This window comes from Leuciscus leuciscus, assembly GCF_965113295.1.
Source record: "Leuciscus leuciscus genome assembly, chromosome: 1".
Taxonomy (NCBI): Eukaryota; Metazoa; Chordata; class Actinopteri; order Cypriniformes; family Leuciscidae; genus Leuciscus; species Leuciscus leuciscus.
The window spans coordinates 46,655,113-46,670,069 of NC_138725.1; the positions used below are offsets into that span (position 1 = coordinate 46,655,113).

The window sequence follows — 14,957 nt, forward strand, 5'->3', positions numbered from 1 at the left end:
AATTCAGAATGAGACAAATCATGTGCCTTTAATTACATAATAAAGGAAAGTATAGTTTTGCTAAATACACAAACTGTTACAAGGTAGGTATAACACCATTTGATAAAGATGTGATGCACATGGCCAAATCAGGAATAATTTAATGAGATTGAAGGCAGAGTAATTTCACAGTGGGCAGCAACTTAAAGCACACACATGACCCTCAATTTACTCCACTTTAACATCCATAAATATTTTAGCATGAAGATGGCACCTTACCCCAGACAAGCTCACAATACTGTCTTAAAATAGATTTGTGAAAAGTAGCAACAAAACTGCATGATTAAGACAGTTACAGCAAACAAGATTTGTTCAAAATCAGCAAAAAGAAATAACCTTAGAAGATAATGTGCGTGTAATGGTATGGCTTGTTCTCAATTTACATTCAACAGACTCTGCAATTAAATGCTGAAAATCGTTACAAAGGCCAATAATTACTGGGTAGCCAAAATAACTTAAGACACACTTGTGATGAAACAGCGGTGGCAGTTCAGGTCTGTATTACTGGACTACAACTGCGTTCATGCAGTAGTGGGAATAACAGTTACAGACAACGCATTGGCAACAACCACCATTTTCGTTCTTTTCACAACACCACAACAGACATTAGAATGAAGTGCCACTTCATCCTCACAGTTACTCATGCTGACGTTGCTTGCACACAACTTAGACAACAATTTATATCCATTTTAAATATATCTAGAAAGGCTGAAGAGTAACACGTGAGATACAATGGAAGTGTTCATAAATGCCCCCCATATTTTGCCTTTGTTACATTTTTGTGTTCTTCAAACATGCAGAAGATTGTGTAACAGTTCTCCACGATGGGACATTTTACATGCAGTACATTCATTCACCTGATCACACAATTATGTTTAAACACAAAGGGCAGTTGGCTCAGTTTTTGTTTGTTTAACAATGTCTGTAACCTTTGTATTTAAAAAAAAATCCCCTCAGATTTTATGTCCACTAGAGAGGGCAGAAAAAAGGAGCAAATTTGCACGTCTTTCTTATGTTAATAATCAATTAGCGCGTTATATTTCGCACGCTCAGAATGCAAGAATCGAAAAGCTAATAAAGGATCAATCCATGAATTAGCATCAAATTTTTCTTCAAATTTAAATGCATATAATGCTATGTTAGTGCATTTTATTGAGGCTGTTGGTCAATGGTAAACAGCATACTGAGAAGAACATGTATTGTAAAATACACTTCTGATGCCACTTAAGTCGGTTCCATTAAAATGATGCTTGTGATTTACATGCTTGCAACAGTCTCATTGCTTATGAAGGCGAACATACATTAATGATTAAACAGGCTACCAGGACCAGATTAATTAAATCGTGATTATAGACTCTCCTGCTGTTGTTCCTGTGTAGCTAACTGTTAATGAAAACAAGCCTGTAACTACACAATTAAATGAGCTGTTTCATACAGCCTTTCAAAACATGTCTACTTTTACTTGGACAACGGTGAAATCTTGCTGAATCTTGATTTTATTACAGAGCTTCCGTAAGGTCTTCAGACCACATGAGGAACCTATTTTCTCCATTTTACGGAAAACGGTTTGGCAATAGATTTAAATATGCAACCTTTACACTAAACAAATAGACCACATTCTGTAACACCGGACTGCCTCCTGGAATGCCACGAGAATATTCACACACATATTCTCTCACACTCACACACACACACACCAAAAAAAAAGTGATTACATTCAAATAATACATTTGGTCTCCTGATCTTAACCGGGTTTAATGGTGAACAGATAATGGACACATTCAGATTTTGTACAAATAGCTGGTGGTGTAATTAAAACAAAAAGACTGCTTGACCCACTTCGAGGACCCCTGAACGTAATGTTGCTTGATGAGCTCACTCAGGTACTGGACGATTTTACTCTCCTCAACAGTGTAGCCGAGCTGCAACAAGAAATTAGTCCTGCGTGTCTTTACCGAGCCCTGGTCGTTGATGTCCATGGGAAGATGTATGTGATGGCAGAATGTGTAAAGGAAGGCCTTGGCTGTAAGCTGAGTCAACATACCCTGAACATGGAGAAAGTATGTGCTGCCACGCTTGATCTGAGTCCTGTGGTCCGCCAAATGGCTAATTAGTGTTCCTCTGTATGGTGGACACCGGAGGGTCTTGTTGTCACAATCCAAAATGCTTATGTAACGGCTGTATCGATTCAAAGAGTGGAGGATGCTGGATCCAGCCGGGGAGGCAGCTCTGGGGGAAAAAAAAAGTAGGAAATGTCAAAACTCTGTACACTGCACTTTTGGTCACTGATTTAAAGCACTGCAAGCTAAAAAAAAATATTTTGACCACTATTTTGAAACTGATACGGAGTTATTGATTGACTACAAGTCAAATTTTCTCAACATACCTCTGCAATCCAATAAGTTTCCACCTCTGCAAGTCGGTAAGCTGAAATGGCGTCGAAAGCCACGGTTGGACGGTTTCACCATACTTGCCGAGATTGGGCACGAAAACGAACAAAGCATTGACCAGCTTCCTCACCATCCCCTCGTCCACCCCCAAAATAACAAGCGTTCGGCCACTCAGAAGGCAGAAAATGGCTTGCTGAGCAAATGGATATTGCCTGATGAATCGAAGCGCGCTGTGACCAGCTTTCTTCTTCTGCTTTAGTGTCACCGCACTGCCGTAAGTGAATGGAGACACTGCTCGGTCAGAATTGGTGGAGGCGCTCATGTAGCTCATACTATCAGATGCATCTTCGATATTAATTTTTGCCACATCCTCTGAGAGAACGCAAGTGTTTAGTTCGGAAAAAGTCAGTCCCATGTTGGGGCTCTCTGCGATGGCTGACTCTTCCAGAATGTAGTTTCCCTGTAAGGCAGTATCTCCCTGAAAAAGAGACAGGGGTTCTTGGTTCACCACAGTGTCGCCACAACACTCCTGAGCGAGCTCAGGTAAAGGTTCCTCAAAAACAAAACTGTCCTGTCCAATACAGCAGGATGCATCCATCGGGACTAGATTCCCGTCAGATGACCTACGTGGGACAGCAACAGAATGGGATGCATTTTCAAATGAGGATGCAATGGATACCTTGCACTTTCTTTCAAGGCCATCAAAGTAATTTGCCTGTAGACTGGAAGGACTAACACCTCCAAGAGCCTCAATGCTCTTGTCACTACTGAAACTCCCTTTGGTCTCTGTGTCTGCGGCTTCAGAGGTTTCCTGTGTGATGTCAGATGTACTGGATTCAGGAGGCCCTTCCATAGACTCCACACCTGGCTTAATGTGATCTACATCTATGCAGGTGGTGTAGGATTCGAGACTCAGTGGCTCACCAGATAAGTGCAGAATGGGGACTGTTGGGACGTTGGAAGTGAAACTGAAGTTCTTTGAGGTTCCTTCGTCCTCCCAGTCACATTCAGCTTCGAAGAGAAAACTAGTAACTCTCTGTTTGCTCAGAAGAGCCCTGTCGATCTGGCTGGTGTAAATAGAGCACAGATCTCCTCGGAACGACTTCTCGATTACATTTAGTTGCTCTAGAGTTTGGTGATAAAAGTTGGAATCGCAGAGCTCTTCCAACGTTTTCAAGCGTTTATCAAAGCACTTCGCAGATTTGGCCTTGATGAGCTGAGGCGTGTAAGAGGACTTTCTACCATCGCTTTCAGATTCTACAGTCTTCTCTGCAACTTCAGAATGATTACTATTTAGTGTATCATCTGATACACTTGTGTCAGCCTGTTTTTCTGTCTCGCATTCTACAAAATCCATATCTCTCTTTTTCCTGGAAGGATAAGATGTGATTTGCCTCAGTAGATCTTTGTGTTCATAGATAGACTTCTCCATATTTGCTAATTCATTCGCCTTATCAATAGCTTGTGTGGAATAACAGCCATTGTTCATTTTCTGCAGCTCTGCCTCTTTGTGCAGCACCGATCTGGTGTACTCCAAATCTTTCAGTTTCTTTTCCAGTTCATTTGCAAAAGCTTTCCTGTTTCCTGATTTGACAATTTCTGAAGCCTTGGAAAACTCGGATGACAGCTCTTGGAACTGCTGCATGATTTTCCTTTCGTCTGCGGAAATGTAGGCCATGCAAAATGGCCGTACGAATCCACGAGCCTCCAAGTCATACAGCGTCAGATGATGGACGTAGGCAAAAGCCCCTTCCTTGGAATCACCTAGGACAACTTTTGAGTCCTCCACAAAATTTAGCTTTGGGTAGTTACTGCCAGGAGGATGTCCGGCAAAAGATGCCTGGTAGTCCACAGACATGATGCGTAGTGAGAAGTAGTTAAGGTCAAATGTCCCACACACTTTGGAGTCATTGGGAATGGTGAGTAAAGGCTGTGGACCCACCTGTTCTGAAAATTCAGAGATGAGTATGAAATCTTTCGAGAATTTCGCAAAGGATGTCTTCGTCCATGGATTTGCATTGGCAGTATGAGTAAACAAAGGCACAGAAAACTCCTCTGGAAGTGACAATGGATCCGAGAATGACTCCCCAAAGTCATCTTCTTTGGTAAAAGCCACCACATCTGGTGAACCAATCATGTTCTCTGAGTATATAAAGAGACATCAGCAGAAATATCCTTCAATGCTCATTATCTCCATCAAAGAAGACATAATATTAATAAAGACATCGTTTTGAAAACACAAATCATCAATATGTTGTGCACTGAGGTCTCTCTCCCTCTCTGCAGCGGGGCTGGTTGGTCCACTGAGCCAGATCACGATCTGCTATGCATGAGCTTGAAGACGATGCTGTCCAGCCTGACAGACCTTTGACGTCACCTGCCATACATCTGAAACATCTGTCAACGGCCGCCGCTTATATAAACCTATTTATAACCGGCCATCTATATAGTATATCGAAGCGAAAACACAACTGTTGCAGTACAATCCAGCTGCTCAATAATCTGACATCCTCTGAAAGCAGCCATATTTAAACGATCGTAACCTTCCCACGTGACCGTCATGATGAGGAAATGGATGTGTTTCAAAACCAAGTGAGCTGCCTAGCTAGACAGCATTTTGGAGGTTCCCAGCCAGCAGACTCGAAAAGCGCTTATAGCGCCCAATATGCTGCTTAGGTACTAACTAGGTTTTTGACACACAGACAAGGGCATTTGTTGTGACGCGCTTTGTAGTTGTTCGAGGGGAGATATTTGATTATTCGTGTCGTATGACAAGACTCGTTCTTATATCTCTGGAAATATTTAAGTTTTAATTTAATAAAACATTTCTAAATTCAATTCAATTATTTATTTATTTATTTTGCTAGTTAATGACATTTCCTTGGGGAAATACACAATACAGCCATACGGCATTCTAACACATTGCTTTACGGTATTTTTACGACAATTCTCGTCAGGCGCCGGAATTGGAAGTTTTTAGAGTTGATTCATCTGCTGTGTTCACACATTATACTTTTACAGATGTATTTTCAAAACTTTGAGTTTACACTGAGGTATTTTTTCTCAGTTATCTTATAGTTGTCAGTGTTTTAATATGCTAGTTAGCAAGCAAGCTGCTGTTAATGTGCTGTAATGTCGAGTGTACTGTGATCATGCGCTGCTAGATCACAGTTATGAACGTTTTGCATAGGTCTCTAAGAGTGACAATTCACAGTCAACTTTATAGGCAAATATCTGTAAACATGATAAGACGCACTCAGATTAAGAAAGTGCTTTGTGTTGCGGAGAAAAACGACGCTGCTAAGGGCATAGCAGAAATTATGTCAAATGGGAGATCGAGAAGAGTGAGTGATGACTGTTGTTCAAGTTATCTTGATCTGTAATGTCAAATCTGATTGTTATCATCAAAAGAGTTGTTACTTTTATTTGTTAGGATGGTCGTCATTGTTAATGAACCTGGTTTTATTTACAGAGAGAAGGCTACTCTGTCTACAACAAAATATATGAGTATGAATACAACCTGTTTGGCCAAGTAAGTACTTTTTTTATTTCATCACAGAAAAAAAAAAAATTGTAATACATATAGTCTTTATGTGCTGATCATGGTGTTTATTTCTTCACAGAATGTAACTGTAAACATGACATCAGTATCAGGGCATCTCTTGGGTCTCGAATTCAAAGCTCCTTTTCAGAAATGGTAATATATATAGCTTTAATATAATAATAACTAACCTAATAACTAACTATAGTTTATTCAACGTTTATTATGTGATCTGTTTCACAGGCATAGTTGTAATCCAGTCCTGTTGTTTGATGCTGAGGTGGAAAAGTACTGCCCTGAAAACTTTACACCGATCAAGGTACTAATTTCCATTCCTTCCGTTTAGAATATGAGCTTGTATTTTATATTAAAACAATGTATTTACATTATCCAGAGGACTTTGGAGAAAGAGGTAAGACAGTGTCAAGCTCTGGTCATTTGGACTGATTGTGACCGGGAAGGAGAGAATATCGGCTTTGAGGTCATTAATGTCTGCAAAGCAGGTGAGTTTAGTGAATCATGTACTGGTGCTGTATATTTCTTACAACTTTTTAAAGTCGGCATGAAACAGAAGTTGTGATAGTCTTTTCTTCCTTATCGTGACGTACATCCAAATAAGAATAAATGTAGGTCGGATGGTTGTGGTTTGCTATTGCTGTGATGTCATGTGAGTGACAGGTTGTCCCGCCCTCACGCCAGTAAACGTGTCATCTGTGAAGAGATTTATTAATTGATTAAAGATTATGAGGGCACAGGAAAAAAATAAAATAATAATAATATTGTACACAGAATCATGGATAAATCATAATAAATACTGCTATAAAAGTAAGAACAAACAATTTTCATTTCACAGTGACTTTAACCTCCTGTGAAATCTTTCAATTTAGTGAAGCCAAACATTCAGGTCTTCCGTGCACGGTTCTCTGAGATCACCCCAAACTCCATAAGGAGAGCCTGTGAGACCCTCACTGAGCCGAATATCAACATCAGTGATGCTGTGGATGTGAGACAGGAGCTTGATCTCCGCATCGGTAGGCATTTTAAAATATCAGAGAACATGATCACAAACTACTCTCTTTAAGACGAAATCTAATGTGTTCATCCTATGTACATTATGTTCCTTCAGGGGCATCGTTTACCAGGTTCCAGACATTACGCTTGCAGAAGATATTCCCAGAATCTCTCTCCGATCAGCTCATCAGTTATGGCAGCTGTCAGTTCCCAACCCTTGGCTTTGTAGTAGAGCGGTTTAAAGCAATTCAAGCCTTCGTCCCTGAAACTTTCTTTAAAATCAAAGGTACTCTGATTTTTTCATTTACACAGTTCACATTTAATATTGATGAATGAAATGCGTCAAGTGCTTTCTCACATACACTTTATTGCCTGTTAGTTGTCCATGAGCCTAATGAAGAGGAATCGGTAGAATTCAGCTGGAAAAGACATCGTCTTTTCAATCACACAGCGTGCCTTGTGCTGTATCAGATGTGCATGGAGGTCTGTGCTTCTATTTCATTTCTTAAAAAGGATTTTTAAATGCATAGCAACAATATAGCTTTTGAATTTTTTCTTCATTGAAATAATGCATTACACATATGTAAGATGTGTTGGTCATTATTCTGTCATCATAAGTTTCCTGTGCTTGGCTTTAATCTTCTCTTTAGGATCCCATGGCGAAAGTGATATCTGTAACAAGTAAACCAAAAAGCAAATGGCGACCTTTACCCCTTGACACTGTGGTGAGTAATTGAGAACATGTCTCAGTCTTGAAAGATTTTTCTGGAAATTCTGGACAAAAGAATGTGGACACACACATGACCATTCAAAAGTTTATAGATAACAGAAATACAGTAAAAGCAAATATTGTGAATTATTATTATTATTATTATTACAATTTAAAATAACTATATTAAAATAACATCTATATTAAAATGTAATTTATTCCTGTGATGTCAAAGCTGAATTTTCAGCATCATTACTCCAGTCTTCAGTGTCACATGATCCTTCAGAAATCATTCTCAAATGATGATTTGCTGCTCAAGAAACATGTATTATTATAATCAATTTGGTTATTTTTGTGGAAAACGTGATGCATTTTTCAGGATACTTTAATAAATAGAAAGTTAAAAAGAACAGCATTTATTTGGAATAGAAATCTTTTGGTAACATTATAAATGTTACTGTCACTTTTTATCAATTTATTGCTTCCTTTATGCGTCTAAGTGTTTATTTCATTTAAAATAATCTTACTAACCCTAAGCTTTTGAACGATCATGTACTTTTTGTTATACAGCTACAGACAAGTTGATGAATATTAACAAATTGGACTTTTACAACAATGTACACAATTGTCATCAGCTACTAAAGTTTTTTTTTCAAAGTGCAGTTTCTTGTGTGAGTGACTTGTGCCCAAAATGATCCACAAATGAATAGTGCTGTTGCATGAGTTAAGTGCAATTAATAACTGAATCATGGAGATTAAAAATATAGCATATGATAATGTCTACTTATTTTGTTGGTTAGGAACTTGAAAAACTGTCTTCAAGAAAATTGAGGATAAGTGCCAAAGAAACCATGAAAACCGCAGAAAAGCTGTACACTCAAGGGTATGTTATTGGTTATTTCATCCATCCATATGTCTGTGGTCTACAGCAGTGTTTTCCACCTACCAGAATGTTTTCAATGTCTCCCTATTCAACAACACACTAAAAAGCAGATGAGTTGAATCAGGTGTTTTAATTAGTGAGACATCTAAAACATTCTGGTTGGTGGGTCCCGAGGACTGGGTTTGAGAAACACTGGTCTACAGCATGTCTGTCGTGCCCCTTCACAAATCAGCCTGTCTGTTTCCTTCCAGGTTTATCAGTTATCCTCGCACTGAGACCAACATGTTTCCTCAGAACCTGAACCTTACCGTGCTGGTTGAGCAGCAGACACAAGATAATGAATGGGGAAATTTTGCTCAGCGCATTTTGGAAAGCGGTGGGCCCACACCTCGAAATGGAAACAAATCAGATCAGGCCCATCCCCCCATTCACCCCACCAAATACACCAACAGTTTACAGGTGAGCAACCCACATGTACAGGTGTACCCACTCCACCTCAAAGCGCGATTTTGTATCCTTTGACGCATACGATCACACCGGTGTGATTAGAATGTTCAATGCATCACGTGAACAACTGCTGAATTCAAATGTGTTTTGTGTGTTTTGCTGAGCCAGAGACGGGACACGCTCAGAACTTTTCAGTGTTTTCAAACACATTATGCTTATTTTTGGTTTCAGACATTTAAATACTCATAAGTACTAGCAAAAAAGATATATATATTTATAGTTTGTTAAATACATACTGATGTCTATGGAAGCCGCAATCAACAATCCATTCAAATATAATTTGACGACATGTTTTATTCATATCAGATACGCATTATTTTGCAAACTATAAAGTTTACTCTATTCTTCTCTCAGTTCGCCATCAACTTTTATGTATTTCAGGAGAAGTGGATACATAATGTAAATCCGACTGATCCGATTCTCTGAATGGCAGCGTAAACTAACATGGCGGCACCCATTGCGCGTTATATATGATCATTATAAAGGTTTTTAAGCAATGAAACGCATTCACTTTCACCTATTCAACAATCTGAATATATCAGATAGTTCATGATATAGTTAACAGGTTTATGAATATTTTGAATGCAAAAGGAATAAATGAAATAAAAGCAATACATCTGTCATACAGATGCCCTCCCTCAAGAATGATGAATTCCCCCTTTCATGTGTCCTGGCGCCGGCTGTGGTGCAGCCTCTCTGTTAGGACCGTCATATCTGCAGCTGCAATTAGCTAGAAATGTACACAATGGCAATGTTTAATTATTTTTCTTTTTTTTTGAAGGGTAATGAAAAGCGGCTGTATGAGTTCATTGTACGTCACTTCCTGGCCTGTTGCTCCAAAGATGCTCAGGGTCAAGAGGTGACGGTTGAAATTGAAATAGCTGAAGAGAGATTCTCTGCTAGTGGATTGACGATCATTGCACGCAATTATCTGGAAGTGTACCCTTATGACAAGTGGTACAATAAGGTGATTACTACTCAAAGCATAACACATCTTATAGCTGAACATATTGAGTTCAGTTTATTTTTTATGCCTTTTTTTTTTTTTGCACAGGTAATTCCATTATATAGGCCTGACACCACGTTCCAGCCCACAGCGATTGAGATGGTGGAAGGACAGACCAGTCCACCACAGCTTCTGACAGAGGCTGATTTGATATCGCTCATGGAGAAGCATGGCATTGGTACTGAAACATATCGGTCAAGTTTTGAACCTTAAATAATATATTTGACATCATGGTTGAGAAAGAGTGGCACTCAGCTTGAGTTGCTGTTGCAGGTACCGATGCAACACATGCTGATCACATTGAGACCATAAAGAGTCGCATGTACGTGGGGCTGACGGCTGACCAGAGGTTCCTTCCTGGAGAGCTCGGCATGGGTCTTGTTGAAGGTAACAAAATTAGCATATTAGTGGATGCATGCAAAACTAAATTAGGAACCTTTAAAATAGCATAATAGAGGCTAATCTCTCTGTTTGGTGTGAAATTGAGTGTCGTATCGTTTCAGGGTATAACTCCATGGGGTATGAAATGTCTAAACCAGACCTGAGAGCGGAGCTGGAGGCGGATCTTAAACTTGTGTCAGAGGGCCAGAAGGACAAAGATTCTGTCCTCAGTTATCATATCGCAAAATACAAGGCTGTTTTTATTGAATCTGTGAAGAAGGCAAAGAAGTGAGTCTGAATGCAGCATTTCACCCCATTTCAATTTCAGTTACACTGCAAATTATATTTCTACATACAAATTTGGATTGAGTGTAATTGTTGTCATATTGCGTGCAGATTGGACGAAGCCTTGTCCAATTATCTGGGCCCGGCTCAGCAGATGACCGAAGAGGATCAAGGAGAGATGGAGATGCCATTACCAGTGCGAAAGTGTCCTCAGTGTAACTGTGACATGGTGCTAAAGAGGAAGAAAGACAGCACAGGGTGAGACAACATCATGGGATAATCTAACAGTTTGGGTTTTCAGGTTGAATCTGAAATGGAAATGTTGTTTGTTTACTCCTTTTCTGATCGCCCTTTTTATATCACTCTGTACAGGATGTTTCTTTCATGTGTGGGATATCCAGCTTGTAAAACAGCCGTGTGGTTTCCAGACACAGTTCTGGAGGTCAGCAGAGACGAGAGCATCTGTTCGACGTGCCGTCCACATCCGGTCCATATGTAAGGAATGTGGTTATTATGCTGCATTGTAATCATTTTAATATTGCAGAGCAGTTACACTACCTTCAAAAGTTTGGGGTCAGTAGAAAAAGAAGAAAAAAAAGAAATGCATATCATTACATAGATAAACACATTTATTATAATACTTAGATTACTTTTATTAAGCAAGATCACATTAAATTAATCAAAAAAGACTTTCATTTCAAATAAATGCAGTTCTTTTCAACTTTCTATTCATCAAAGAATCCTGAATAAAATGTATCATGGTTTACACAAAAATATTAAGCAGTAATATACAGAAAAAAATTCAGCTTTGACATCACAGGAATAAATTACATTTTAAAATATATTCAACTAGAAAACTGTTATTTTAGATTGTAATAATATTTCACAAAATAAATGTTTTTACCAGATTTTTGGTCAAATAAATGCAGCCTTGGTGAGCAAATTCAAAACATCAAAAAAATCGTACTGACCTCAAAGTTTTGCACAGTAGTGTATTTTTGGTAAATATTTTACAAGAAGGTTTTATACGTTTACTTTATTTCATGCGATCGCTTATATGAAATAGCCAGTCATACTTTTACAGCATTTAATTAATATTAATTAATAAATATATTAATACATTTAAAACATGTCAAGTTGTGTATATTAACAGTTTTTAACAATTTCTGTGAACAGACATGTATTGACAACAAACAATATAATTATAAATTAGCATTAACCTTCATTACTAAATGATGTAAAAATGGTTGTTACTTGTTTGTTCACGATTCATACGGCATTAAAGGTGAACTAAGTAACTTTTTTTACCTTAACTGAACAGCTTCGGAGTCATTGGAATGGTTATATTACTTATTTCGGGTTGAATGGTGGTCGTTTCGCACCCCCCTGGTGCCCGTGAGCGGAAAATACGCACTTGCAACTTTGAGCCGGCGGGCCGCCGGCCGCTGCGTCAGGAAGTCTCGCGATGTAAACAATTGCTTTACGGCCAAAAGAAATCTGCTAAAATGCTGTCATTATTGCGCTCCCTCACGCTGTCCGAACCCGAATGAAGAAGACGTTTTAAAGAATGTCCCGTCTGCTTTGATGTCGTTGATCTATAGCCTCTGGTGTCTGAGAATCACCAACGAGTTTTTACAACAGTGTTGTCAAATATCTATTCCGAAGCTGTGGGGGGAGCTCTAGAGAGAAACCTGCGAGCAAAAAGCGAGAATACAGCGAAGAAATCCCGAAGCTACTGAGTGCTGCTTTAACTAATCTTAAGAAAATGAACCTTATTTTAAAGTGTTACTGTTTGTGTGTGGAAATTTGTGCTAATTAATCATGGACAATAAGACCAGTACCATGTATTAAGAACATTAATAATGTTTATTTTTTAATACTGACTCTTGTTTTATTCATAACATCTTTGACAGGCTGAAGTTTAAATTCAAGAGAGGAAGTTTGCCACCTATGATGCCCCTTGAATTTGTTGGCTGCATTGGAGGATGTGATGAGACTCTCAGAGAGGTCTTGAACTTAAAATATCTCAGAGGAGGAGGAGGAGGAGAAGGAGATTTTGGCTCTCGGTCTAATAACAGCTCTGGGTCAAATCAGCATCATGCACCTCGAACCAACTCGGCACCTCTGTCCAGGGTGGAGAACGTGAGACCTCCTGCCCCCAGACCCCGAGCCGACAGCAACCGTCCCTCAGCCAGTCTGCCGCCTCCTCGGGCAGCACAACCACCAGCTTCAGTCCAGGGCGGTGCCATTGTGTGTAACTGTGGTCAGGATGCCATTCTTCTCACTGTACGCAAAGAGGGTCCCAACCAAGGCCGTCAGTTTTACAAGTGTAACACAGGGGATTGTAAATTCTTCCTGTGGGCTGACCAGCCGCCTGAGCAGGGAGCGCCCGAAGGAAACAGAGGACCCCTGAGTCAGAATTTTCAACCTTCCAGGCCCTCAAATGGCTTTGGGAACATGCCTCAGCAGAGGCAAAACAACAGAGGGTCTGGAGGTGATGAAGGTGAAACCATGTGTAACTGTAATGAGCCTGCAGTTACCAGGACAGTCATGAAAGATGGGCCAAACAAGGGCCGAATGTTCCACACCTGTGGGAAACCACGTGATCAGCAGTGTGGGTTCTTCCTGTGGGCAAATGAAAATGTGGCTCCAGGTATAACAGCAGTCTATCATGCTTTTAATCTGAAAATACTGTATATACATAGGCAAAATATAATTGGAATATCTTGAACCTTAAATAGACTTAAAAGGAAATTAATATTTTTATTCTGCAAAGACGTTCAATTGATCAAAAGTAGCAGTTACTAAACATTGCTATTTCAAATAAATTCTGTTCTTTTGAACTTTCTATCCATAAAAAACCTGAAAATGACAGTTTCCACAATAATGTTAATCAGCACAACTGTTTTCAACATTGATAATGAGAATAAGAACTGTTCCTTGAGCAGCAAATCATCATCAAATATTTATAAAGCATCATGTGACACTGAAGACTGGAGTAATGATGCTGAAAATTCAGCTTTGCATCACAGGAATAAATTACATAATTTTTACACAATTTTTTTATATACACTATTTTTGATCAAATAAATGTAGCTTTGGTGAGCATAAGAGACTTTCAAAAACATTAAACAATCTTACCAACCCCAAACTTTTGAACAGTATTTTACTTAAACATCCCAGTAAACTCCTAATCAGGTGTGACATATTTTTTGAGGCATTTTGTCACTTGCTTGGTTTCTCTCTTTCTCAGGTTGGGTTTGATTGTTTTGTATTGTGCTACGTTTCATTTGGGAATAATTTCTTCAATATTGTCTTTTGTTGTTCATAATTAATTTACCTTTCCTCTCATTTTTTCAGCCACAGGTTTTTCTGGAGGAAATGGTGGTAAACCTCCTGGGAACAAAAAGGCCAGCACTACTTCAAACAAGCCTCCCACAGCCAAAAGACCAAGAACCTGTGGAATATGTCATGAGCCGGGTCATACCCGGGTCACCTGTCCTCAGGGCCAGTAAAAAAAGAGTTCCTCCAATTTTTGTAACATACAAAATACATATGTAAATTAAATTAATGTTGACTGATGTATAATTACATTTTTTTTTATGTATACATAATAAATTGTATTGTGTAAAATAAAGTTTTTTAAATTAAAGCATAATTTTTTTGTGCATAGTCATGTATTTTTCATGAATAAAATGTTTACATGACCTACAATATTGTTACACAGTCATTTTTTAATTTAAATTAATATATATATGTTCATGTATAAAGGGCAAATTTATACTATAAAAATGTATATGTGTAAAATATTATTTGGAATATTCATTTTCTACATTGTTACATAAAAAAAAAATGTCACTATAGTTCTGTACTGTTACATTTATTTATAGTTATATTATTATATAGTTATTTAAATAAAGTGTTATTAATCATGCTTTTATTCATTTAAATCAAAAAAAAAAAAATGTATTCAAATGCAGGAATGCATTATAATTTTTTCCACCGACCCCCAAGCACTGGGACTCCCAGGACTCAGGACCCCAGTTTGAAAACCTCTCTGCTAAATGCATACATGTAGTGTAAATGCAGTATATGGACTCTTTAGTACAAAATACTACTCCAGACCTCCAAAAAACAAGAAAAAAATACCACAAATGACCTGAACAGCTGGGGATGTTGTGATGGGCCCTAGCTGTAATAAGAGG

General features: G+C 38.6%; 2 protein-coding genes across 4 annotated transcripts; one reads left to right on the forward strand and one right to left on the reverse strand.

The window, feature by feature from the left end:
* Positions 1–7: 7 nt before the first annotated feature.
* On the reverse strand, positions 8–4,953 carry smcr8a (Smith-Magenis syndrome chromosome region, candidate 8a). The gene is made up of 2 exons (XM_082162540.1): positions 2,426–4,953; positions 8–2,268 (listed from the first exon to the last, which is right to left on the reverse strand). The coding sequence occupies exons 1-2, from the start codon at positions 4,564–4,566 to the stop codon at positions 1,821–1,823; spliced, it is 2,589 nt and encodes an 862-aa protein (XP_082018666.1). The 5' UTR covers positions 4,567–4,953; the 3' UTR covers positions 8–1,820.
* A 60-nt stretch (positions 4,954–5,013) lies between these two features.
* top3a (DNA topoisomerase III alpha) lies at positions 5,014–14,408 on the forward strand. Of its 3 annotated transcripts, none has more exons than XM_082162518.1 (19): positions 5,014–5,105; positions 5,902–5,961; positions 6,053–6,126; positions 6,214–6,289; positions 6,365–6,473; positions 6,858–7,001; positions 7,097–7,267; positions 7,361–7,464; positions 7,632–7,706; positions 8,491–8,573; positions 8,825–9,032; positions 9,862–10,047; positions 10,135–10,264; positions 10,360–10,473; positions 10,590–10,755; positions 10,864–11,010; positions 11,125–11,247; positions 12,666–13,405; positions 14,113–14,408. In XM_082162518.1, exons 3-19 carry the CDS (start codon positions 6,068–6,070, stop codon positions 14,265–14,267), a joined length of 2,790 nt encoding a protein of 929 aa, XP_082018644.1. In that variant the 5' UTR covers positions 5,014–5,105; positions 5,902–5,961; positions 6,053–6,067; the 3' UTR covers positions 14,268–14,408. The 3 variants fall into 3 exon arrangements, with proteins under 3 accessions (XP_082018644.1, XP_082018642.1, XP_082018643.1); XM_082162516.1 differs by lacking the exon at positions 5,014–5,105 and adding an exon at positions 5,151–5,773; XM_082162517.1 differs by lacking the exon at positions 5,014–5,105 and adding an exon at positions 5,151–5,482.
* The last annotated feature ends 549 nt before the right edge of the window (positions 14,409–14,957 follow it).

What these genes read in the sequence shown, in the direction of transcription:
- smcr8a (XM_082162540.1), bottom strand. Translation starts at nt 4,566, where the DNA reads ATGATTGGTTCACCAGATGTGGTGGCTTTTACCAAAGAAGATGACTTT. An exon ending in AAACTTATTGGATTGCAGAG is followed by an intron (nt 2,269 to 2,425) that starts GTATGTTGAGAA and finishes TTTTTCCCCCAG; the next exon opens with AGCTGCCTCCCCGGCTGGAT.
- top3a (XM_082162516.1), top strand. Translation starts at nt 5,603, where the DNA reads ATGAACGTTTTGCATAGGTCTCTAAGAGTGACAATTCACAGTCAACTT. An exon ending in CAAATGGGAGATCGAGAAGA is followed by an intron (nt 5,774 to 5,901) that starts GTGAGTGATGAC and finishes TTTTATTTACAG; the next exon opens with AGAGAAGGCTACTCTGTCTA. An exon ending in AATACACCAACAGTTTACAG is followed by an intron (nt 9,033 to 9,861) that starts GTGAGCAACCCA and finishes TTTTTTTTGAAG; the next exon opens with GGTAATGAAAAGCGGCTGTA.